Below are 27,393 nucleotides of genomic sequence, written 5' to 3' on the forward strand. Positions count from 1 at the left end.
GTGTTATTTTTAACACTCTCAACAATGAATCCATTGTTGGTGTATACAATTTTGGTATCTGAGTCAGAGATGCTGAGGTTTCAAGCTCCCCAGACCAAAAGGCACAAATAGTAAAGATGAAACCTCAATTCATTTCTAAGTAGTGTTAAACTGTGTTTCAGACATACAATGGCACGGTTTTGTTTTAAAGATATTCAGACACTATCCTTGCTCATATTTAATTTTCACTCAACAAAACTACAATATTGTGTTGCAGTACTGATGAGAGTGAATGTATTTCGTTGTCTCTGTACTGTACACTGACAATGACAATTAAAATTGAATTGAATCTGAATCTGACCATACTTTGAGTATTGTATATTCTTCTTGTCACCAAATTACAGGAAGGATGTAGTGACAACAGAGAGAGTGTGCAGAAGAGATTATCCATTATGTTTTCCTGAGGCAAAGAGCTGTAGATACATGGAGAGATTGGATAAGTTGGGTTTATTTTCACTGGAACCTAGGAGGGATGATCTAATAGAGGTAATAAAATTGTGAGGGTGATAGATAGGAGCGATATTCGGAGTCTCTTTCCTACAGCATGAGAGTTTAGAACGAGAGGGCAGGGGTTTAAGAAGAGAGGGAAGAAATTTAAATGAGATCTAATTTTTCCATTGAGAGGTTGTTAGTTATCTGCAATGAGCTTTCAGTTTGTGGGAGAGGCAAATAATTTACAATATTTAAAAGGTATATGGACAGGTAATTGGATAGGAAAGGCAGAGGAGGATATTAGCCTATTGAAGGCAAATGGGATTAGCGTGTATCTTTTCTCCCAAAGTAGAAATGGTGCCCATAATCAGTGACAGATGCTTTGTGTAGAGGATTGGCACCAATTAGTCATTAACCTCTGCATTTTCTCGACAGAAATATCTCTTGGCATTAGGAGATGGAGAATTGTTAGCCAGAGCGTGGTGAATCTTTGGAATACATAGCCACAGTTGTGGAGGCCGTCATCAGCTGTTTTTAAGGCAGAACGATAGGTCCTTGATTAAGAAGGATGTCAAAAGTTACATGGAGAAGGCAGGAGAATGGGGTTGAGAGGAAAATATAGAACAGCCATGATTGAATGGCAGATTAGACACAATGGGTTAATTTACCTAATTCTGCTCCTTTCTCTTACGGTCTTATTATGTTTGAGAGTGTTGATGAAAGGCTGTTTATCATCCTGATTAATTTCTAGGCCTCTAAGCACTGTTTTTCCATCTTTTCTGTATCATAACCAACAGCAAACCTCGCTGAAGTGAACGAACACTGCATCCATCACAGATTTTCACCAATTGCTAGCTGAGCAACCTGAATCAAGATCAACCATTCCTGTGCTAAATTCATCAACCACCCAACAACATTTTACTTAATCTATCACCAATCCAGTTATATAAAGAGGAAAATAGTGTTAGATGGTACATCAAAGTAAAATGCAGAGCACCTAGATATGTTCGGAGGTGATGTTGAACAGCTGGTCAACAAATATCAGCAGAAGTGGCTGTGTCACCAAAACTCATTTCATTTTTGGAATGTAGCATAGTTGAAAATCTGTTCCTATAATACAATGTGGCAAATGCATTATGAACTGTGGAAAGAAAGCCCTGGTTTATACAGCGGACTTGAAGATTCAAATGTCAATAAGACATTATTGCTTCTGGAATAAGACCCTTGACTATTTCATCAATCACCAGAACTCAAGCTCAGGGCTTATTCAATTTGAATGTCCTAGTGTCATACAGTGTGGAAACCTGCCCACAACAACCAATATGTTCAACCTACACTACTCCTACCAGCCTGCGTTTGGCCAATATTCCTCTAAACCCAACAGAAATGGATCAGCACATGGGGTAGCTCCTTTTAATTCTGCTTCGAAACTACCGTGTCTAATTTAGAATAATAGTTGGCGAAGCAAATGCTGGCAAATACAGCTGATGAGAATACAGGCCAAAGACAATTTTAGTAGGCACCTTTATTTACTCCTTTTCATGTCCAAGAAAGATTTACGGAATGGGTAAAGGAGTACCATTTGGAAGTGACTGTCTGCAACTATGAGCAGGAAGTTTTGGTTAACTGGATTGCCACTGAGAATTTTTGATGAGGAAGGGCATCAAACGTTACGGGAAGAAGACAGGAAAATGGGGATGAGATTGGAAACATAGATCAGCCATGATTGAATGGCAGATTCTGTACCTATGCCTTTTGGTCATGGCAAAGCCTGACAAACTATAAAAAAAAGAGACAGGATATAAGGGGTCCTTTCAGTGATCTATTGAAAAAATTGTATTTTGGACAGAAACAATTTAAAGGAAGCAATGTGGTTACTTAAAGCTCCTCAATGCTGAAGAATTGTTTGCTAAAAATGATTAATTTTCTTAATGGATTGAGTATTTATAGTGTTTAAAGTACCACATCTCAGAATCTAACAAGGTCACATTCACGATATTTGAACAGTATATGGATAATCCACCTCGAGCAGGGATTACACTAGACATTGTATTGGGATACAAGCTTGACCAGGTGACTGGTGTTTCAGTGGGAGACCATGTTGGGAACAGGGATCATAATTCATTCTGTTTTAAGATTGTTATGAGTAAACGCAGACCTTGGTGGAAAGCGTTAAATTTGGGAAGGGCAGATTGTCGCATTTTTGGCCTCCTGATCGCATTGTTTAGTGTCCTCCTACACACTTTATACATGGCGAGGGATTTGTTTGATCCCACCAGCCTAAATCTGACCTATGCCTCCTTTCTCCTGACCAGAACCTCAACATCTCTCATCAAACAAGGTTCCTTAAACCTACCAGACTTGTCCTTCACCCTAACAGGACCTTGATGCCCCTATACTCACTGTCTGATTTTTGAAAGTTCCTGCCTAATAACTTCATAATTGGTCTTGCCTAATTTAGGATCTTAATTCGGGGCGGCATGGTGGCGCAGTGGTAGTGCTGCTGCTTTACAGCTTCAGAGACCCAGGTTCGATCCTGACTACAAGTGTTGGCTGTACGGAGCTTGTATGTTCTTCCTGTGACCGCATGGGTTTCCTCTCACGTACAGGTTTGTAGGTTAATTGACTTTGGTAAAAATTGTAAATTGTCCCTGGTGGGTAAGATCGTGTTAATGTAGGGGATCGCTGGTCGGAGCAGATTCTGTGGGCCAATGCGTCTGTTTCCTTGCTGTATCTCTAAACTAAACTAAACTTGTGGGTCAGTCCTAAGCCTCTCTATAACTACTTTAAAATTAATAGAATTGTGGTCATAGGTCCCAAAGTGCTCTCCCATTAATACTTCAGTCACTTACCGAGCCCATTTCTTAAGAGGATGTCCGATGTTGATCCCTCTCCAGTAGGGACCTCTAGTACTTTGATTATGGAAGCTTTCTAGGCTGATCCAGAAAGTTTAAAATGATGTGGGGTGGGGTTGGATGGTCAGTAAAATGCGCGTACACTGGGGTGGGTGTTGCCTAAAATTGAAGAATTCAATGTTCATACCATTAGGTTGTAAGCCATTCCAGCAGAATGAGGTGTTATTCCTCCAGTTTGTTAGTGGCTTCCCTCTGACAATGGAGGAGGCCCAGGATGCAACTGGCGGTATGAGAATGGGAAAAAGTGTTAAAATGGTTCGCCACCGGGAGATCCAGGAATACCGAGTGCATTCGGTGAAATAGTCTCCCATTCTATGCTTGGTATTGCCAATATAAAGAAGACCATATTGGGGGCACCGAATGCTGGAAGGGCTGTTGGGATCCCTGCATGGAGGTGAGGAAGGAGGTATAGGGACAGGTGTTACATCTCCTGTGGTTGCAGGTGAAAGTACTTGGGGAGGGGTCAGTGTGGGTGGGAAAGGATGAGTGCACCAAGGAGTTGCGAAAGGAGTGGTCTCTATGGAAAGTGGAAATGGGGTGCGGATAGGAAGATGCGACTGATAGTGGGATCCCATTGCATTATTCAATTACCTAGCTCTTCCTGGATCACATGCAATCTCACCTTGCAAAGCAGCTTACCATGTGGAACCATTTTAAAGGATTTGCAGAAGTCTATATAAACTTCCAGTGCTCTGCTCTCATCAATCTTCCTGGTTATCTCTTCAAAAAACGTAATCAATTTTGTGAGAAATTATCTCCCATATAGAAAGCCATGCTGACTATTTCTAATTAAGTAAGTCTTTCCAAATGCATGTATATCTTTTTTCTCTAGTAAATTACCTATCACAGATGTTAGGGTCACCAGCCGACCATTTTGCCAAATGCACTCGGTCTATAATCCCCAGTTTGATAGTGAGTTTGGAAGGGATGATGGTGTTGAAGGTCAAGTTGTAGTTCATGAGCAATAGTGTGACGTATGTCTTCTTGTTGCCCAAGGGGTCCAGCGCAGAGTGGAGAGCCGGTGAGATCTTCAATCTGTTGTAGTGGTGGACAAATTAAAGCGGTTGCAGGTCAATGCTGAGACAGGAGTTGGTTCGCATCATAACCAACCTCTTGAAGCAAACCTTCCCAACCTGGTGACTGGAGTTAAAAATCATTCCCACTTCATCTTTTTAGCTGCATTTATCAAGACCATACTATTTGGGTGGAAGAAAAACAGTGGCGCCACACTTTGTCTTGCTTTTGGAGAATTGGCCCTGGAGTGTAAACCTGTTAATGGAGTCAGATGGATCTTCAATTTATTGTGGCAATGTTTAAACATTTAGAAACTGAGAATTCTCAAGTTCTAACACTGTAAACATTTGACTTTCTAATGTAGTGGAGAGCTGGGCACATGCAGGAATGCATCAAGCTATGTCCTAGACATGACAGTTCATAATTCCAGCCAGGCAGGAGCCACATATTACAAACAAGATCTTGCCAAGTTGGAACACAACCACAGCTAAAATGCTAATGCAGTCTTTCTGGACAACATGTATTTTTAACACATATTGGCACATCGGTTTGTAACAAGTTTATGGGGAGCAGGAAATCGGTCTTCAGAAGATTATGATCAGTTCTTACCTATAGTGGTTGAATTGAATGGGAGTAAATCCCAAGAGATGGAAAACAGGCTGCCACTGCATTTTTGATTTGCACACTTTGGCATAGCAACTGCAACGAGATTTAAATAATTCCTCACAGTGAATTGGAAAATGGGCAAAGCCTCACAATCAGATCCTTCGCTAAGTTTTCTAATTCATCTTCTGGTGAGGGGTCCGAGGTCAGGAGATGAATTAATCTTTTGCCCATCCTTCTAAGAAAATTAGTACTGTCTTTGAGACGTTCTTGAGTCATTCCCTCTTCGGATAATGTTCTTATTGACTTCTAGAAGAACTTCTGACATGAACTTTAGAAGTAAGATTAGCCTCCCAAATCCCCAAAAAGGCTTATCAGAAAGAAAAATGTGAAGAGGTTCAATTATTTTCTGCAAGAACCTAGTTCCTCCCTGTAAGCAAAGAACCAAATGGACTTCTTTTCTCCGGGAGTTCGGGCAAACATATTGATTGCTACGCCATTGCAATGCACCTAGTCCATACTCATAATCTTACTAGTATGACCCAAGGAACTGATTGTTGACTTCAGGGAAGGAAAGCCGAGGGACCATGCACCTGCCTCATTGGAATTTTGCAATGGGGCAAACAAGTTCCTGGGTGATACACCTTGCTACAGCCATTGCAATGCACCTCTTGTCCATAGATCATAATCTTACTGAGTATCACCACCCCAAGGAATACTGATCGTGTTGATTCTTCAACTGTAGGAAACTGGGGAAGCATGAAAGGCACACTATTTCCTGGAAACATGGATGGGTGAAAGAAAGAAGACCATCACCACCTGCCTCATTGAGTCATTTTGCAATGGAGCGATACCCAACGGAAAACTGGGAACAAGTTCCTGGGTGGGGAATACTCACCTAAATAATGAGTATCAGCAAAACTCGAAGGAGACTAAAAAAAATGGCAGCAGTCTTATTGAGATCCATATAGCTGCTTAACCAGCACTCTCTAAAACTAACTGTAAATGGAAAATCATGGCTTGTAAAACAGTTATTCCTGTTCAGTCTAGTTAGAAATATGGCTTTATTGTTCAGTTTAGTTTGTGTCATGTGTACTGAGGTACAGTGAAAAGTTTTTGTCGCATGCTAATCAGCCAGTAATGAGAATGCTGAAATATAAATGTGCATACAGCATATCTGAAAATTTTATGAGGTATATCTTTTTAATAGGCCTGGATTTTGCAACAAAATGACAATGTTTGACACTGCCCTTGAGAAGGCCATCCACAACAATCTAGAACTATTTGTAATGTAGATTTTTCTTTCTGACTGTCAGGAGCCACTGCACCAAACAACAATAACGCAATGCAGTCTGAGCAGCTAATCACATTGAAAATTGTGTGACATAAATCAACAGATAAAAGTTCTAAGCTTCATCCAACATATTAAATATCATAGATAGGATGGAATAAACATGGGGCATGTAAATGAGAATGAAGTGACTGAAAGACTTTTATTTAAAAAGTACAATAGAAAATAATTTCACTTTATAAAGGGTGCAATTTTGAAATAATTATCAGAGGAGATAACAATCCACATGCATAAAATAGTTACTTTGGGGCAAGTGAGGTTGCTGAGTATGCCATGCAAACATATTTTATTTAACAAACATTTTTACTGTTTTTTTAGAAATGAGAATTAGTTGAATTTCTAGTCAGTTCACTGACTGCACCAGATTAGGCGACATCAACAAACTTCATGAAGAAAGCTCAAATTTGCACGTTTAAAACAAAAGGCATTTTTCCTAAAATGCTCGCTTACACTTTGTATGTAGAAACTAATCAGTGCACGGTTAACGTTAAAACATCGCCAGAAACTTGGCGATTGGTGAATTTTTTTATGGATTACAGATGCTCCCCATCTTACGTAAGGGTTACGTCCCATGGAGCATTGTGTTGGTCAGATGTTACGCAAGTCGGAAATGGAAGTGCTATTGCGCACATGTAAATTTACTTAATGACGCAGAGACCACGTGGGAGCTCCGATGTGGCTTGCGGAAATGGTTGCAGTGCACTGCTAACTCGGAAATAAAGCAGTGGGCTTAAATAATCATTTATGTAAGAGCGCGTTTATGTTAACCATTTATTACCACAGGGTGGCGCTTTGATGGCAGCCTCTCCTGCAGTCTGTCTGTCCCTATTGTCTTTTTTTTTGTTCTTTTTAGTGTGTTTAAAAAGTTTGTGTTAATGTTCTATGGTTTGTTTTATGTGGGGGGTGGGCGGGGGAGTCGGGGAAAAACTTTTTTCAATCTTTTACCTTGCTGGAGATGCAAATGTTTTCTGGGTCGTATCTCCGGTCGCTCTGCAGCCTAACATCGTGGAGATGGAGGCCTTGCTCGGGACTGACTTTGAGCTGTGGACTTACCATCGGAGTCGATTCCTAGCCTGGGATCGATGCTCCAAACGCTGCCTGCAGACTTTAACATCAAGAAGCTCGCTGTCTCGGGAGAGACCGAGTCGGGAAGCTCTAAAACCGTACGATGTTCGACTAGCCCCAACCCGAGGTACATCGCCCGGCGAGGGGGAGCTGAGATTCCCACCTGATGCAGGAGGCCTGCCGCCGGCTATGGGAGTAAGATCATCCTGTCAACTGAAGGTTAGAGGCCCCCGACAGCAGGAGGACCAAGAAGGGAAGAGATTGATTTTCGCCTTCCATCACAGTGAGGAATGTGGAGGAGTCACTGTAGTGGATGTTTATGTGAAAATGTATTTTGTGTGTTCTGGTGCTTTTTATTAGTATCAATGTATGGCAAATCAAATTCCTCATCTGTTGCAAAACATGGCTAATAAAGTATAATTATGATTAATACATAAGTCGGGCGCTTGTATATTCTGATTCTGAAATGTTCACAATTAAACTTAATTTTGGAAGAATATGCTAATATATTGCATATTTAGTATATCTGTGAGGATTAATTTCTATTGGTTGAGGTTCTATTGTTTTTCATTGATAATGATCACACAATTTTCTTTAAATATAGATCGTAACATTTTGTTGTCTTTGAGAATAACTATTGGAACAGACATGGCAAAACATCTAAATTTACTGTATTTCAATTTCAATAGATTTCAATATATGAGTTGAATTCAAAGTAGCATATAGATTCACAAAGATACATACATTAGACTCTGAATGTTTTCATTTATCAACGGTTAAAATAAAGCACTTTCATACTTTCTAAAATCAGCATACAATACACAGACAGTCATAAACAAAATAATTCCAGTGTGCCAAAGGCAATAAATGCCTCCAGAACATTGAATAAACACCAAGGTCTCTAACAGAGGTATTTATTGGTATGCACAAGCATTTGGCCAGATAAAGTTATTCTAGAGTTTACCAGTGGATCATTTTACTTATTAAAGTTTTATGAAGAAGCAGAAAAGTAAAAGTTCTATAATGGGAGCAGTCAAGAAAAAGTGAGACTATAGTGGAATACTATATACAAGGCACCTTGTGTTTTACGCGGGGGTTACGTGCTTGAAAAAGTAACGCGTAAATCAAAAAGTGCGTAAATCAAACATATGCCAGGCACTGCATGTGACTAAGCTGCCATACAGTGCAGGCATGAATTTGAGTGCGTTATTCTGAAAATAGGAACGTGTAAATTAGACTTCAGTAGTAATAAGACAACACAATATTCTAAAAACGAATAAATCAACAACGTGTAAAATGCAAGGTGCCTTTATAATAGTTTATTTCCTTGTAATAGTTTTTTTTCTTGTACAAAGTGGAACATTTTCCATACTTAGTGATATCCAAGCATGATTTCACGCATGAAATTATGCTTAAATTTTACTAAAGCACGGAGAGATTTCCATAGTTACTGATATTACTCACTAATATTATGACATAATACTTAAAATAAAAACAATTTAAATTAAATAATTAATAAAGCTGAGATAAATAAACAGGCGTACAATGGACATGATATGTGTAGAAAACAGAGAAAGAAATAGATGGAAACCAATTATAAGGCTACATGAGTAGAACAGTTAAAGAATAAAATGGCTTGGATTTTGCCTTTAGCAGCAAAATAACACAGTATGATGACTTGGAAAAAAACACCTGCAAAGATCTAGACATTTCAGTGGCATAGATTTCCCCCTTTCCTATATTGTCTGCCATCAGTCATCAATCCAAAAGCATCCCAGAGGGTCCTGCAACATTGATGTCATCAAACAGAGCATGCAACTAATCAAATTGAAGAATTTTCAAAGACTGTAATATGAGAAAGCACAATTTTTATATTTTATGTTTTAAATGTTTAACAGATCAAGTATGATTGGAATGAGATTCAATTTGAAATAAAAATATATATTTATAGACAGTTACCTTGCACAAGTCTTCTTGCACAACATGAGATTTTTTTGAGCAGATGGTTTTCTAAGCAACAATGATGACTTAATAAATTAATATACCAGCACAGATCAATCACAGGTTAATAAACAAGACAAAAAAAAAGAGCAGGTCAATGTTAGGATGACATAAAGAGCTGAATGACTTGGCCCAATATCTTTAGCTCGTGCCCCACCCCATCCCATCGTCAAATCAGTGAACTGTGAATCAAGAGTGAAAGGCTTATTAACTCATCCCAGTGAAGCAAATATTCTAAGCTTTAATTTTATCTCAGCTCAGAATTGTGAAGAAAAATCCATTATCATTGACTCCATCATAGACTTTGCTTCTGATTAAAATTCCAATGCCCAGCCTGGTCAATCTCTCAGATTCAGCCAGATTATTCATATTGTTGGTCATTTGATCAATGCTAAGCTTTAACCATATACTGTAACTTATCCATCAACATCATCCTGTTTTGTCAATCACCAGATCCCTGCTGAAACGATTACCTATCTCGTGTGTTAATTTTAAAAACCTTCTCTTAAACCCTCAATGGCTTTACTCCATCAAATCTTCCTAAGCTTCTCTCATCAAATACCTCTTCTTGAATGCTCTTCCCCTTGAATTCTGACATTTTACTTTCTATTCGCCCCGTTACTGCGATAAGTATTTAATTCTATTGAGCTTATTTCTCTGGTTCTTACCTGAAATCTCTACATATTTATAAATTTTCACAAAATCTATTGAACCACATTTCCCAATCCATTTCTTAAACTCTCGTGTTCTTCTACAGGTTTCCAAATGCCTTTCTCGATTAATAAGACCCTGGTCTAATTTTGCTACTATGGGGATCTGTACAGATCTTGAAGAAGGTGTCTGTAATTTCACATTAATGAGAACTAATACAAGCTACAGAAATTGCAAACGTGGGACCTGGAAAACATTTTAAAATATATTTTAGAGGATGATTCACCGGTACCAATGTACAGACTGGTTATTAAGTCTTGACCTTTTGTAGCTGGTTCCAAAGTTAGTTTAACATGTTGGTTTATAGCCTTAGGATACAGATTTTGGTTAAACAGGGCATCACTAAGCTACCTTCTATGGTGCTGATGCTACAGAAAGCATGGGAACAGTCAAGATAATAAGGTTGTGGCTGCAATGATCATACACTGAATTGATGGTCACTGATGATGATAATCCTCACATGTAACTTTAGCAAAATGAACTCAGGCTTATTTTGTTTGTAAATGAAAAAAATGCCCAGACTAAGCTGCACTGAAATAAATGAAAACCAATTTGAAAACTCAGCAATGGCGATATATATGCCATATCTGTGAACAATGTGTTCAATTGCCCAATGATTACTTTCTACAACCTGATTTGTGGTAACCAGAGTAAACCCACCAGATGGTACAGATTATTATGTTTAACAGTTATTCTAAACATATTTGTCATATAAAATATTTGAAACATAAAAGTTTTTGTCACAGTATCTGCTCAAACACATATTTTTTCTTTCATAAAAGCATAAAATGTCCATTTTGAGTGCATTTAGATCCTTTTTATAAAAATGCAACAGCTCAATAGGAGCAGGAGTAGGCCATTCGGTCCTTCGAGCCAGCACCACCATTCAATGTGATCATGGCTGATCATCCCCAATCAGTACCCCGTTCCTGCCTTCTCCGCATATCCCCTGACTCCGCTATCTTTAAGAGTCCTATCTAGCTCTGTCTTGAAAGTATTCAGAGAACCGGCCTCCACCGCCCTCTGAGGCAGAAAATTCCACAGACTTCAACTAAAACTAAATAAGGAGGTCCAAGAAACATGTGTACACTTTCATTGGGAAGTGCCTAAGTTTCCAGCTTGTTAAATAAGTTTGCATGAGTGAATGTGGCACCCACTGCTTGCATGCAATGCACAAAAATAATGTGCAAAGCTGATTTGACCTGTCTCTTTTATTTTACGTCCACATTCCAATCAATGCAGTGTTAATCTGGCACAGCTAGACAGACTAATTGGAATGAAGCATCCCGATTAAGATATAAAATTCCAACAACTCTTTAGGATGGTGGCTGGATTTTTCTGGCAACTCTAAAAATCGCAGATATTTTTGGAGGACTTTATTTTTGTGCTAGTTCAGCTATTCTACAGTATAATATAGCATTGGTATTCACAAATACCTATCACTACTTGCAGCCGCAATGTGCTTCTCCTTCAAGCTGTATTTAAGCAATGTCAGCTACCTAAGACACTGGACCTTTTCCAGATATGTGCAACCAATTAATAATACCTTTGGCACTGGACAGCATGCAGCATAATGGACTAATTTTCAAGCAATGAAAGAACATGGGTTAACACATTCCATATCCATTTTCTATGATTTTTATTTATGCAGGTAGGTTGCACTTACGCTTCAAGTTTACCTTAAACTACTGGAGACATTGGAAGGATGCCACATATTACTGAATCACATTGTAAATCATAAAAATTGAATTTAAAATCTTTGTCTTACTAATATTGATCTGTCTGCATCAGTATGTCCTGTATTTCACTGATCGTTATCGCGCATAAAATCTAGCCACAATTTATTGTAGGTATGTTACAATACTTACCTTCAGCGGCGCTGCAATTCTGCCACTGCACCGTGTGCGCAATTTTGGCATGTTTGGGGGAGGGGGTTAAAACGGGGTTTTTTTCCCGACCTGGTCCTGAATTATATTTTGTTGGAGTGCAAGATGTTGCTAAAGAATCGTTCCGACGGCCGTTCTGTGTGTTTTAAAAAAAAATTCGCCCGACAAGTTAATCGCTGGAGTGATTTTAAAATCAGCTTCTGAAGCCGTCAATGCCGACAACGGGGCCGGATTTTATGTAGGGGACGGGTAAAAGAATGTAGTTTATTTTTATGTATAAAAGTGTTTCTTAAGATGCATTTAATTCACATTTTAAGATGCAAAATGGTGATTTTCCCCCCGAAGAACCGGCAGTGTATTTGCTGCTGATATGGGGGACTAAATTCACCGTAACCTTAACGTTCCAAATGGTCCTGTTCCAGAAAATCCCACTCGCAAGCTGATTTAAATGGCCATTAATTTACAGGTATTAAACATTAAATTCCTTCCATTTGGCCTATAAACCCATGACAATGAGATTTAAAAAATATGTTATATTGTGAATTCTTGTGTGAATGTTATTTGGACACTTCGGCTATTTAAAAATGTTAATCTATTCTTAAGAAATGGATAGATGTTTAGATCTAGCAATTGAATGTTGTAATTAGCTACAATTAGGTAACTAACTAATTATATGCTTTAATTTCAAGTCATCTAAGTAAGATTGTTTCATATTTGTTTCAGAATGCTTCAATCTATAATAACTGAAAATTTCTTTCAGTTCTCTTAAATTTTAAGAAAGTTATGGGCTTTAAAATGTTCTCGATCACAGCTTTTGTGTTGTCAATGAAAAAGCAATAGGGAACAAGATGCCAATGTCCGAGTATGAAAATGGCCATAACTTTTTTAATACTGAAGATATGGAAGTGAATTAGGTGTCAAATTAAATTTCTTTTTATGCTTTATCTGATGGGATAAATTAAAGACTTGATTTTTTAAATCTCAAAATTGTAACATTGCTATTTATTGGTCAGCTTGAGATGTTGAATAAATGAAATATGCTTATCTTATGTATAATTTTGGAAAAACACCAAAGGATTATATCTATTTATGACCCACATTTATATTTTGTATTCCCCTCCCCTTTCCCCTTTTTTGTCCTGCCACTCCTCTTTTCTAGTTTTCTTTCCTACCCCTACCCCCTAGCAAATCAGCCTGAAGATGGCTAATGGCCCAATATGTTACCTATCCATGTTCTCCAGGGATGCTGCTTGACCCGTTAAGTTACTCCAGCACTTTGTGGCTTATTCTTTAAACTAGCATCTGCAGTTCCATGCTTCTACTTTTATATTTGATCATTTGCTGCCTTAGAAAGTCCACTTACTAACTAACAACAGATAAGATGTGATACAATAGCACACGCCATTGTACTTCTCGCTGGAAATTTGTTTTCAATGAAGTAAACATGATTGAGATTCAGAAGGGGAGAGAAACATTGTTTATCATACTTAACCTATTCAACTGGGAACAAATTTCTAACATTGTGCACATGTTAAAAACAAAACAAATTGGTCTTTGCATACACACTGATGAATATATTTCATTTGCAGGCATTCATCTGAAGAATTCCTGTTAGATTTATTGGAATGTATGCTATGTACAGATCTTGTGGGAATATAATTTTAACAGTAATTATGTTTATTTTCTTTGGATGAGATTTACAGTGCGCATTAATTAATTGAACATGCAGATTTAAAAGGTGATATTAGTTTGCCTAGAAATACCAGAAAAACAGTAAAAGGATCATAAGCCAAGAACGTCATGGTGACTCAGTAACCCTACCAGGATTAATATCATGATTAAAATCTTGTTCAACAAAAGCGGTTGTCAACAAAGTAACAATGACTGATACTTTGAGCAAATACATTAGAATGCTAACCTCTTAATTCTTATTTTCATGAAGCAATTTTAGAATCATTTGAATTTTCCTGGCCAAGGTTCAAGGCTATAAGGACAGATCTGGTTTTGTTGCTTTATCATCTGTGTTTAAAGTGACAACATAGGTAATTTTTTTTAATTTTTTTAAATTGTGCCATTTCTTCATTGGCAGGTTTGCAGGTTAATTGGCCTCTGTAAATTGTCCCTAATGTATAGGATAGAACTAGTGGATGGGTGATCGCTGGTCGGAGCGGTCTCGATGGGACGAAGGGCCTGTTTCCACACTGTATCTAGATTTGGTCAATTATTTCCCCAGATTTTGAATAAAATTGTTCACAAACCATCAAAAAAATTTAAAATCAAATTGCTGCATGAGTCACAGTGCCACCTCATAGATGTCCAATCACAATGGATCTCATTTACATACGATATCACAATGGGACAGGGGTGGGAGATCTCTCCCCCTCACTCCCTTCCACCCCCGTGCCTTTCCCCCACTCCCCCTTCTCGCTCGCCCCCCCTCCTCCTCTCCTCTCTCTCTCTCTCTCTCCCTCTCTCCCCTCCACTCTTGCTCCCCCCCCCCCTCCCCCCTCCCCCCCCTCCCCTCGCCTCTCCCCCATCTCCCTCTCCTCTCACCTCCCCCTCCCCTCTCTATCCCTCACCCACCCTTCCCCCCCCCCCTCCCCATCTATCACCCCCCTTCCCCCTACCCCTGTCAACCCCCCTTCAACCTCCCTGCCCTCCCCCTCCCCTCTCTCCCCCTCCCCCCCTCTCTCCCTCTCCTCCCCCTCTCCCCCTCTCTCCCCATCTCCCCCCTCCCCTCCCCACTCTCATCTCTCCCCTCCCCACTCTCTCCCCATCTCCCCCTCCCCACTCTCTCCCCATCTCAGTCTCCCCTCCTCCCCCCCCCTCCCCACTCACTCACCCGTCCTCTCCTCCTCCCTTCCACCCCCTCTCCCTCTGTCTCTTGCCCTTCTGGCTCTGTCCCTTTCTCTCTGTCTTCCCCCATTCTCTCTCTGCCCTCACTCTCTACCCCCCCTCCCCCTCTAGACGCGCCTGCGAGTTGGGGACTATGCGTCAGTGGATAGGGCGGTTATGGGGTAAAAGGAGCAAATTAATAGTATTAATATAATATAAAGCGGGGTAGTTAGCGTGTGTGCGGGGTGGTAGTTAGTGTATGTGATGCCACAAGCCGCCCCTCCCCCCCCCTGCCCCCGCCCCCCCCCCCTCACATCCGCACATTGGAGGAACAGACCCAACGGGTCTGCACTTGGTCTAGTAAACAATTAAAATTGAAAACTTTTTTAAAATTTAGAAAACCTAAAAACTCTTTCAAATAATAAAAAACAATATAGAAAACAACCTATCAATATCTTCTCTCATTTCTTACTTGTAGCCAAACAAACCTCATTGAATCACTGCAGAATCGGAGATCAAATACCCCAATGCAAGAAACAAACTGAAGAATGGTCCCAAACCGAAACATAATCTGATTGGTTCCCTTCACAGACGCTGCCTGACCTACTGAGTTCCTTCAGCAGCTTTTTTTTAACCTAACATCCTGCATCTGCAGTTTCTTCTGTCCCCCAGTGCAGTGCTGGCGAACATCTGCTTCACTGTTGGACGGCAATGAGGCAGCTGAGAAATTGCTGGCAGAGCTCAGGCATTCTGGATTCTTAGATAGGTCCTGGAAATCACAGCTTTGTTTGGGTAAATGTGAGCAATTCCATGTGGAAGTGTCAAAAAAAAAAAACTCTAACAAAATCCAAGCAATAATCTTTCACATTTACAGAAACCAGAGGATTTCCTAACATACAATGTTCAGGTCGAAAATGTCATTGTGAATGTGGGATAATTGATTTACATTTCACTGTACAGGTTGTATAAAAGTGTACTTGCCATTTTGAATAAATGCTTCCATTTTTTCTTTGAAAGGCTGGAGATCTTGCTCTGATGAATGTTGGCATACAAGAACTGTTTCTTTCTCACATGCTGAAAATACATCAATCAACACAAAAGATTTAGTTTTCAAAACACAATAATTTATCAAGGTTACAATATTTATTCTAAATCGTACAAACAATTACCAAAGGTATGTTCAGCAGAAGTCCAAGAAATATTAAACCTGTAGCGAAATGAAGAAAAATCAGTGTCTTTATTAAAACAGTGTCCGACATTAAATATATTGCTATTTTTAAATGTTACTTAATAAATTGTTTAAATTGTAAAAAGTACTGCAATATATACAAGAAAAGAAAAACAAATTAAAGTCATATGGTTTTAGTTATATAGCATAGAAACAGGACCTTCAGCCCAATTTGTCCTTGCTAATCTAGGAGCTCATCTGAGCTAGTCACAGTTTTTTGCATTTTGCCCATATCCCTTTTCTATTCACGCACCTGTCTAAATGTATTTTAAATGTTGTACTTTTACACACCTCTACCACATCATCTGACAGCTCATTCCACAACCCTCGATGTGAAAAACTTGCCATACAGGTTTTCTCTCAATCATTTCCATCTCAACTGAAATCTATGCCCTCTTGCTTGAGACTCCCCTACTCTGGGGAAAAATGACTGACTACTCACCTTATCTATGTCCTTCATGATCTTGTATATCTCTAGAAAGGTCCTGCATAGCCTCTTAAACTCCAAAGACAAAGCGTCCCAGCCAAACTATCCAGTCTCTCCTGATAACTTAAGTTGTTGATTTCAGCAACATCCTTGTGAATCTTTTTTTGCACTATAACTAGCTTTATAATATTCTTCGAACAAAACTGCACACATGCTCCAAGTGTGGTCTCACCTGTACGTACAGCTGGACATGATTTCCCAACTTGCACTGACCAATGAAAGTAAAGTGTGCCGAATGCCTTCTTCACCATCCCTTCCACCTATGTCACCAGTTTCAGAGATTATTCTTGTAAGAAGGGAAAATTATCTTAGCTAGTATAACTAAATGCATGGATGATTATCTGCTGATAGTTATATCCATATCCACATGTTCTGTTTCAAACAATGTAGTAGAGATGATTATGCAGAAATTACTGTGGTTGTCACGGAAAATGCATGTATGGTTAGCCTAGCTGACCAAAGATGAATTTCTTCCAGAATATCATTGGCCACACTGCATAATATTTTATAAAATGTTTTTAAATGTGTATCGCTTAAAATATTTTTGGTATTTGTTGAATTGTTCAGTATGAATTATCCATATGAACATTTATCAATCTAGTAAAATTTACAAACAAGTTTTAGAGTTGTAACTATTTCAAATGTATAGGAAACACTTATCATTAATGTATGTCAGGGTTTACATGTGAAAGCCATTTATTTATTCCATGTCTGCTCTTTAATTGAACAACCTGAAACTAATCTTGAAGTTCACTCTTTCCTTTAAATCCTGCTTTATTTCAAATATATATTCTACCTTTAAAGAAAAACTCTTCCTACTCCAAAAACATGGAGATTTTGTTTCTAAACTTTTTCTTTATTCTGGGTATCTGCCAGGGTTTTCTTTATATTCTGCAGAGCTTTCCTGGAAAAAACTGAATAATAACCTTAAATGAGCCTCTCCACTGAATAATTAAAACTTACTGATCCTTTATTTTGTTCCTAATAAAAGGAAATGTTATTTTTTTACTTTTTCAATGAAAATTCAAACTGATTTTAAAAACATCTTTAAAAATGTGCTCCAAGCATCTCCCCAATTAAGGAAATAAACCAAATATGAAATGCTGATTTATTCTTAATAAATTCTATGCTATGCATGTCTTTATCTTTTTTGGCATGGGATTCTCAAAGTTACAATTTAAAATCTCTTCCATGAAAGAACCAGTGGATATTTATGTAATACTTTCTTTTTCTTTATTTCTGCCCTGAATCCCGAATGAAATCTGCTACCTGCATCTTATCACACATGTTCCAACTTGCCTGTCAAATTACATTGACCCAGGCACTCAATCTTGTGTTAAATTCCTCTGGGATCTTCCCTATTCTTGAAACCTCTTCCAATATCCCTGTGGTACTCAAACCTGCAGTTACCCTTCATTCCCCCATATGCCTACACCTACCAGGTTCTTATCTCTTATACATTTCTCCTTAAACATTCATCTCTCCCTCCTCTTTTTGGGCCATCTTTAAAACACCACTTTGACCTAGCTTTTGATCAACTATCTTAAGTTTACCACCGTTACCACCGTCAGCGTTAAGCTTTACCTAAATGTGGTTGTGCAAAATGGCTTGGGATGTTTTAATATGTTAAAATGTACTGAATACATGCATATTCATGGTGGTACATGATATTCTGCTTGCAACAGTGAGATCAGGATTGCCAAAGAACATCATTCCAAGTGACCCTTTCAAATCATTCAGGAAGCGTCTTCTCCAGTCTGCTTTGTCCACAGGTGATTATTTCCATGTTGATAACGGGTATCAAGTAAGAGTAGAGAAACATTGAATGAGGAACCTAACTCTCAACTGCAGTTGAGTTGAACAGAAGCCCCAGAATCAGCGTGGATTTGTAAGATTAGCTCATGTTATTCATCTGTCTTTTCTCTACATTGAGGAAAACATGGTGTCACAATGATGGAAAATAGCCACTTGGATGAGAGAGCAAAATAGACAAAGTTCCATTACAGAAATGGAAAAAGGAGTGAAACACAACATATAGTCTACATGCCTCAATTGCCTATGAAATCTTTTTTTGGTGTGCAGCAGACTCTCCAATGTGATAGAGAAAGCTGGGTTCCAAGGAGATTCTGCCAGTTTTCTCAACTTCCTTCCGTGTTGATGCTGAACTAGACCATTAAGAAGTGCAATGCACTTGCATCTTCATATGCTTGTCTCTTTCATGCAAGAGTACCTCTGTAACTAACTGGATTGTCAGTCTGCACTCATTCACAATAAATTATGCACCATGCATTGGATACTTATCCGACTCTTCCCATGTTCGTGTCATAGGAGCAGAATTAGGCCATTTGGCCCATCAAATCTACTCTGCCATTCAATCATGGCTGATCTATCTTTCCTTCTAAACCCTATTCTTCCGCCTTCTCCCCATAATATTCGACACCCTTATTAATCAGGAATCTGTCAATCTCCGCTTTAAAAATACCCAGTGACTTGGTCTCCACAGCTATCTGTGGTAATAAATTCTACAGATTCAACACCAGCTGACTAAAGAAATTCCACCTCATCCTCATTCTGAAGGTATGTCCCTTTATTCTGAGGCTGTGCAAGTCTGATCCTAGACTCTCCCACTTGTGGAAACATCCTCTCCACATCCACTCTATCCAGGCCTTTTACCAGTTGGTAAGTTTCAATTAAAGGTCCCCTCATCATTCTAAATTCCAGAGAGTACAGGGACAGTGCCTGTCATATATACGTTATATGTTATCATATACGTTACATGATAATATATAACGCTCATCATACGTTAACCCAACCATCCCAGGATCATTCTTGTAAGCATTGTCTGGATCCTCTCAAATGCCAACACATCCTTCTTCAGATATGGAGCCCAAAACTACGCACAATACTACAAATGCAGTCTGACCAGTGCCTAATAATGGCTCAGCATTACATCCATGTCTTTTTATATTCTAATCCTCTCTAAATAAATGCTAACTTTGCAGTTGCCTTCCTTGCTGGACTGGTGCAGCGGCATCACGGTACTGTCAAATTTCTGCTCTCCCAATCACTTCTACTCTCCGAGAGAATTTTAACTCCTTTATTCTCGCTGGAGTTTACATCCCCCCCCATGCCTGCGTAGGTAAGGCGCAAACGCAACTCGCTGACCAGGTAATGAGGGTAGAGAGTGACTTCCCGGACTTCCCCAGGTGGGTCTGGGTCTCTCTGATCATTGTCTAGTTCACCTTATTCCGACCTACAGGCAGAAATTAAAATCTGCTAAGCTTGTGGTCAGAACAGCAAAAAGGTGGACAAGCGAGGGCATTGAGAACTGACAATCCTGCTTTGACTGTCGGATTGGAATGTGTTTTGTTGCTCTGCCCCCTAACTCAATCTCTTCAACTCCTCACTGTCCAAGGAATTGAGAATTTTCAAAACTGCTGCTTTATTCTTAAAGAAACCTGGTCTGGATCCCTCCTCTCTCATTAACCCCCCAATCCCCCCCCTTTCTTTCAAAAACCCTGGAGCGTACGTGCGGCGCAACTTCATTCCAACCTCTCGCGTGACCAGGTACCTAACTGAAGGGTAATCTGGCTTTCGCCCCTCCATAGCACAGAAACTGCTCTCCCAAAGTCCTCAACGACCTCCTCACCTCTGCTGACATTGTTCCCTCAACATCCTTCCTCCTCGACCTGAGCGCAGCCTTCTATACAAACCATAACATCCCGATCACCAGACTCAAAGACCTCGGCATTGAAGGCTCTGCACTCAGCTGGCTGTTCTACCTTTCCAACAGACTTCATCTCTCTCCACAACCACACCTCCTACAGCCACAGTCACTCAAGGCGTTCCCCAAGACTCGGCCCCCTCCTCTTCATCATCTACATCCTCCCCCTTGGTCAGATACTCCGCCACTTCACCTGGTTCCACTATTATGCCGTGACCACCAGATCTACCTCGGCACCAAATCCCCCCACAATCCCTCTGTCCCATATCAACTCCTGTGGGTCTGGGTCTCTCTCAACAACGATAAGACAGATAGCAATAACCCAAATCGACGGGGCCACATAACTCCTCAAACTCAACAACGATAAGACAGACTTCCTCCTCATAGGCTCCAAATCCACACTCAGCAAAATCAATAACCCCACTCTCACCATCGACGGCACCACTGTCTCCTCATCTCCCCAGGCCCGCAACCTTGCCGTGATCTTTGATTCTACCCTCTCTCTTGAGCCTCACATCCACCATGTCATTAAAACCTCCTTCTTTCATTTCCACAGGCATCGCCAAACTCAGACCCTGCTCACACCTCCCGCTGTGAAAGACTCATCCATGCCTTCAAAAAGACTGGACTACTGCAGCTCACTTCTCCTTGGGCAGCTTGACCTACATGACACTGGTCCTGCTTTGACTCATCACCCACACCAAATTGGCATCACATCACTCCAGTCTTCAAACAACTTCACTGGCTTCCCATCTCCCACCGGATCAACTACAATATCCTGGTCCTCAACTACAAAGCCCTCCACCATCTGTCCCCACCCCCCATATCTCACTGACCTCCTCTCCCCTACCAACCCTCACGGTCCCTCAGATCCACATCAGCCAGTCTCCTCTCCATTCACATCCAACCTCCGCAGTTTTGGGGACAGAGCCTTCTCCAGGGCAGCTCCCAGGCTCTGGAACTCCCTCCCCCAACTGATCCGCAATTCTGTGTCCCTCACCATCTTCCAGTCCTGCCTCAAGACCCATCTCTTCACCTCTGCCTATCCTTAGCCCCACGTCCCCCTCCCTTTTCATATGTGCATTAATTGCCTCATATTGTGTTTTGTATTGAATTCTGGCTTTACTTTGTGTACTAGTCATGTCTGTACTATTTATTTCATTCCCCTTACATGTTTTTCCTCTACCTGCTAAATTTTTGTAAGGTGTCCTTGAGACTCTTGAAAGGCGCCCATAAATAAAATTTATTATTATTATTATTATTATTGAGAACTGACACTCCTGCTTTGACTGCACAGATTGGAATGTGTTCAGGGAAGCAACCCCAAGCCTCGATGAGTATACGGACACTGTATCATCATATGTCAGCTTTTGTGAGGACAGTTGCATTCCAACTAGGACCCAGACCTGGTTCAACAACAACAAGCCCTGGTTCACTGCAGAACCCAGACAGCTCCGACAGCCTAAAGAGGAGGCCTACAGGAGCGGGGATGCAGACCTCTACAGGCAGGCCAATTACAAGCTGAGAAGAGGAATTAGAGCTGCCAGGGAAAGGTACTCTGAGAAGTTGAGAAGCAAATTCTCAGCCAGTGACTCTTCTTCAGTTTGGAAGGGCTTGCAAGAAATCACCAGCTACAAGAGGAAAGCACCCCTCTCTCTGGACAATCGTGAGCTGACCAACGACCTGAATGAGTTCTACTGCAAGTTTGACAAGCAGAAATGTAACCCTGGTACCCCCTCTTCGCCTCCCCAACAAACACAGCCAGACCCCAGTCTGCAAAGAATGGATCCTTCTGCACCCACCCCAACCAACACTTCACACCCACTTAAAGCAAGACTCCAGTCTGAAAAGACTGGGCCCTTCTACACCCAGTCCTCCCCATTCCCCACTTCACACATAAGTAAAGCAAGACTCCAGTCTGAAAAGACTGGACCCTTTCCCACCCACCCCTCTCAAATCACCACAACACCCAATTACCCACACCCTCCGTGCTGCACAACATCACTTCTCCATCAACAACAATAAAAATAGAAGAGGTGGAGAGGCTTTTCAGAAGACAGAAAAGCTGGAAATCTCCAGGACCGGACAATGTTTCCCCCCCTACTCTCAAGCTCTGTGGCGAACAACTGGCACTGTTCTACACAGATATTTTCAACCAGTCCCTGCAAACCTGTACTGTCCCTGCCTGCTTCAAAGTCTCCACTATTGTCCCTGTACCTAAAAAGGTAAGGATTACTGGTCTTGCAGACTACAGGCCTGTCGGACTGACCTCTGTAGTCATGAAAACCCTTGAAAGGCTTGTGCTGGCCAAGCTGAAAAATATCGCAAACCCTCTGTTGGACCCTCTGCAATTTGCATATTGGGCCAATAGATCTGTGGAAGACGCAGTCAACCTGGGCCTGCACTTCATCCTCCAGCACCTAAACTGCCAGGGTACCTATGTGAGGATTTTGCTTGTTGATTTTAGCTCTGCATTCAACGCCATTGTGCCAGAACTACTACATGCCAAACTTTCCGAGTTGACTGTGCCTGAACCCCTCTGTCAGTGGATCACCAGCTTCCTGACAGGAAGCAGCATGTGAGGGTGGGAAAGCACATCGGACCCGCAAACCCTCAGCATAAGAGCGCCACAAGGCTGCGTACTCTCCCCTCTCCACCAATGACTGCACCTCCACTGACTCCTCTGTCAAGCTTCTCAAGTTTGCGGACGACACAACCTTGATTGGACTGATCCAGGATGGGGAGGAAACTGCCTACAGACAGGAAGTGTCGCAGCTGGCATCCTGGTGCCATAGCAACAACTGGAGCTCAATGCTCTTGAGACAGTGGAATTGATTGTAGACTTTAGGAGAGCTCCCCTCCTCTCACCCCACTCACCATCAAAAACACCACAGTCACATCTGTGGAGTTTTTTAAGTTCCTGGGAACCATCATCTCCAAGGACCTCAAGTGGGGGGCTACCATCGACTCCACTGTCAAAAAGGCACAACAGATGTACTTCCTGCGGCAGCTGAGGAAGCATAATCTGCTACAGGTAATGATGGTCCAATTCTTTACAGCCATCGCAGTCTGTCCTCACCTTCTCCATCATGGTCTGGTTTGGCTCAGCCACCAAGCACGACACCTGGAGGCTGCAGCGAATCGTCCGATCAGCAGAGAAGATTATAGGCTGCAACCTTCCCTCCATTGACGAACTGTACACTGCAAGGGCCAGGAAGCAAGCGGGTAAGATCATCTCTGCCCCTCTCACCCTGGCCACAAACTCTTTGAATCACTTCCCTCTGGAAGGTGACTCCAGATTGTCAAAGCTGCCACAGCCAGACATAAAAACAACTTTTTCCCCCATTAGTAGCTCTACTCAATAACCAAAAATCTGTAGTCTCCTTTTGCTCTGGTATTTTATTTAATTCACACGTAATAATTCACACATCAATAATGTTTTATTATTAATGTTTTGTGTATCATTCTTAACTGTCACTGTATGTCATGTTGTCACGTGGGCAGAGCACCAAAGCAAATTCCGTGTATGTGAATACTTGGCCAATAAACTTATTAATTCATCCATTCATTGCTATTGATTCAACTTGCAAATTAACCTTTTTGGAATTCTGCACCAGCACTCCCAAGTCCCTTTGCACCTCCAATTTCTGAATCTTTTCCCCATTCAGGAAATCGTCTACATCTTTATTCCTACTATAAGAGAAACCTAAGAATGGGAGAAGGAACAGGTCACTTAGACCATTGATTTTCCTCTGCCATTCAACAACGTCATGGCTAATCTACTTCAAACATAATTTTCATTCCTTTTCACCATTACTGCTTTCCTCGCATGTCTATAGACCTATTAATCCCATTTTGAATAGAACCAGTGACTGTGCCTCCATAGCCCTATGTAGATTCCACAGTCTTTGAGTGAAGACATTTCTTGTTATTTTGATCTTAAAGTGTCTATCCCTTACTTCATTACCTTTTGTTTTAGACTTCGCAGCCAGGGGAATTATCCTCCCTGCATCTACCTTGCCAAGCCCTTGAAGATTAAAAAAAATGTCACCACACTTTCTCTTAAACTCTAAAGAAGAAACCTCGGGTGTTTAATTTTTGCTTGTGTGATGGACTACCACCCTATTCAAAAGTATGGTGATTCTTCATGGCATACTATTTATTTTCAGTATATCCTTTCTTACGCAGAAGACCAAATTGTTTTCAATATTCCAGATATGGTGTCACAAAAGCCTCATATTTTATTGATATTGTTGATATGAGAACACCCTAAAGTAAATGAAAAGAAAAAAAAATTCTGCTGTGTGTAGGTAATTAAATGCTGCAGCAGTTAATTGCTTCCTCTCCATGATCTGGCAAATTCCTATCTATAGCATATCCAACACCTAAAGATCACACCCATGATCATGAGGCTAATTCTGGAAGATGCAGAGGGGACCAAATGTCATGACGCTGGCGGATGGAAGTGCTGTTCTGTTACATTTCCTCTTGGGATAATACCTCGATGGGAACTCTAGATTGCAAAGTGAAATTGCAACAGACAGGAATACTATAGCAGTGGGTCCTTACAGATTTCTCTGGAAACATGGTTTTCTTTAGCACCTTTAAAACGACCACTGTTAAATCTGAAACACTGTCTTCTAACACTATAACATTATTTTTTTCTGACACCCAATAAACCAAAGCGATAAAATGTTGAAATTATGCAGCCCCTGTCTTGTATTGCTATGGCAACAAGTAGATTTCACATCATGTTCAGCTTCCAATTTATGATTTTCCTCGTCTACCTATCAGAGCAAAGATAGTGCCTACCTCCTACAGAGCTAGTTTGGAATACTAACGGCTGAGAATAATTAAACAGCCCATGGTGGACTACTGACAAAATGTATCTTAAGCACGTGGCTCCAGTAAGACTACATACACACAATACTCTATAAAGGATAGAATAAAAATGCTCACATTTTCTTGTCTAACTCTTGTATTTTATTACAATCCACAATTTAAAAACACGATTAGCTTCAAACCCAGGTATTTGGTAGCTTTTGCCCAGTGTGTTTATTTTTACAGGTAAGTCAAATACCCACTCACGAGGATTACAGAAAGTTACATTACTTTTCCTCTGTTCCACACATTCTTGTTATTCTAATATCAATATTCTAATATCATATTGTAAAGAATGTGAAAGGACAGATATTTTTGAAATAATTCCTGTACAAGTTCCATCAATAAAAAATATAGTCCATTAGGTGTATATTAATGCGTTGTTATTCTGCTCCTGGTATTGTGGATTTTTTAAATGTCACATTGCTCTACCTAACCAATCAGCCATACTATGTAAATATTGACACCTTCATCCTGTAATACCTTGGAAGATTCAACAATTTATTCTAATACACGATTAAATGATTGCACGCTGTTAAGACTTAATCTAACATAGCATTGCAGACAGATTTCTATTGTTCCTGGAATTTGGAGTCTTTCTGTCTCTTTTAACCCAATATAGTTGCAGAGTTTTTTAAATCCATCAGATCATCAAATAGCATTTTTGGGTTTAGTAATTCTAACCAGTTACAGTGCTGGTAACAATGAAAAATAAATTCATTTCCACTCTGTGTCAGAGTATTAAGGTAGTCACTTCCTGGGGCGAAATGAATTGATCTGGTGCATTGAGGCTTGGTGCTATTATAACCTTCACTTCTGCTGGAAGAACTTGATTCATTTGCTTACTTGCATGTCATTCTGGAGGCCAGTGTGCATAGTACAAGCAACAATAGGGCCAGTGTTACTTCGTAATGAAAGGTAGCTTTGGCTCTGGACAGTAAGCTATAATATGAGGATTATACAAAAGTCAGCCAGATGTACAGAGCTAAGAAAGGTAAAAGGGAGGAACCTTGTGCACACAACAGAGATCTGCATTGAGATGTAACAGAAGTAATGCAGTACAAGTAACAAAAAAGACCAAGCCATAAAGAAAAATTGCCCATTAAACATTTCAGCAAATTCTTATGGTCATTAATCAACATATCCATGGTGAATAACATCACAAGCATACCTTTAATTTAATATGAATAATTTCAGTCCACAATTAAATATTTAGTGCAATGACACTACAAGGTCTAATTTATCCAGGTCATGCAATGAACACATTAAAGGAGAATCTATTTTGTGACTTCTGTGCCTTATTTAAAAGCTTTCTTGGTAGTACCAGTAACATGGTTAAAAAGAATACCAGATTAACAATGAGAGTCATATCAGCGTATCACTGCCAATTCTGAAATGGATGGGAAATGAGTCAGGATCTGCGTGGAGATCCCAAACCAGACAGGCATTTGAAGGTGTCTTTTTATCTTTCTCAATTATAGATGGAAATTGAGCCGGATGATGACCAGGGAGACTTTCTAGGTTGGTGTTCAATGATCTTATCCATTAAACAAAACAGTGTATCTTTGAAGGTACTATATTTAGTTAAAGACAATTAACTATCTTGACCACAAAGCTGCCATGGAGGTAGCCAATATCCAAATGGAGTATTTCCAGATGGGAAAATCCAGATGGGAATGATGGGATGAATTCCTCAACAAAGTCTTCCTTCCTTGACTGCAAATGCCAAAGAAAGACATGGATTTATTTGAAAATCATAACCCATCACTTCTGCAGAAATGTGATCCAAAAAGATGGATGAACAAGGTATCATGTATCTGCATGAAGATTAGCGTATTTAAATCATTTCAGGTGTCTATAGCACAGTGTTCAATGGTTGGCAATATGTAAACCAGAGTTCAACAAAATACCATGCAGCAGCAATCAATGATGAGTTGGCAGTTAGCAAAGTCAAATCAAGAAAGTGAATAAAGTGGAATGAAGTTGCGACTTAATTTTTTTGGGTTGATCTGTAAAGGATAAAGATGTAAAGGATGTAAAGATAAGTAAAAATTCCCATGGAAATGATACTTAGAAAGCAGTGCACCTACACTTTCATTTAAATGTGAGGGAGTATCTGACTCTTTCTGACTTGCCAAAGTATCGTGGTTTGGACACAACGTGTTAGAGGAACTCAGCAGGTCAGGCAGCCTCTTTGGAGAGCATGAATAGGTGATGTTTT

General features: G+C 40.2%; 1 protein-coding gene across 1 annotated transcript in view; it reads right to left on the reverse strand.

Moving 5' to 3' along the window:
- The window catches only part of fmn1 (formin 1), a 314,864-nt gene that overhangs the window by 101,118 nt on the left and 186,353 nt on the right, over positions 1-27,393 (reverse strand). The window contains 1 exon segment of the mRNA XM_055640724.1: positions 15,834-15,926. Coding sequence (XP_055496699.1) covers positions 15,834-15,926 — 93 coding nt within the window.

The sequence above is a fragment of the Leucoraja erinacea genome, chromosome 9 (assembly GCF_028641065.1).
Source record: "Leucoraja erinacea ecotype New England chromosome 9, Leri_hhj_1, whole genome shotgun sequence".
Lineage (NCBI taxonomy): Eukaryota > Metazoa > Chordata > Chondrichthyes > Rajiformes > Rajidae > Leucoraja > Leucoraja erinaceus.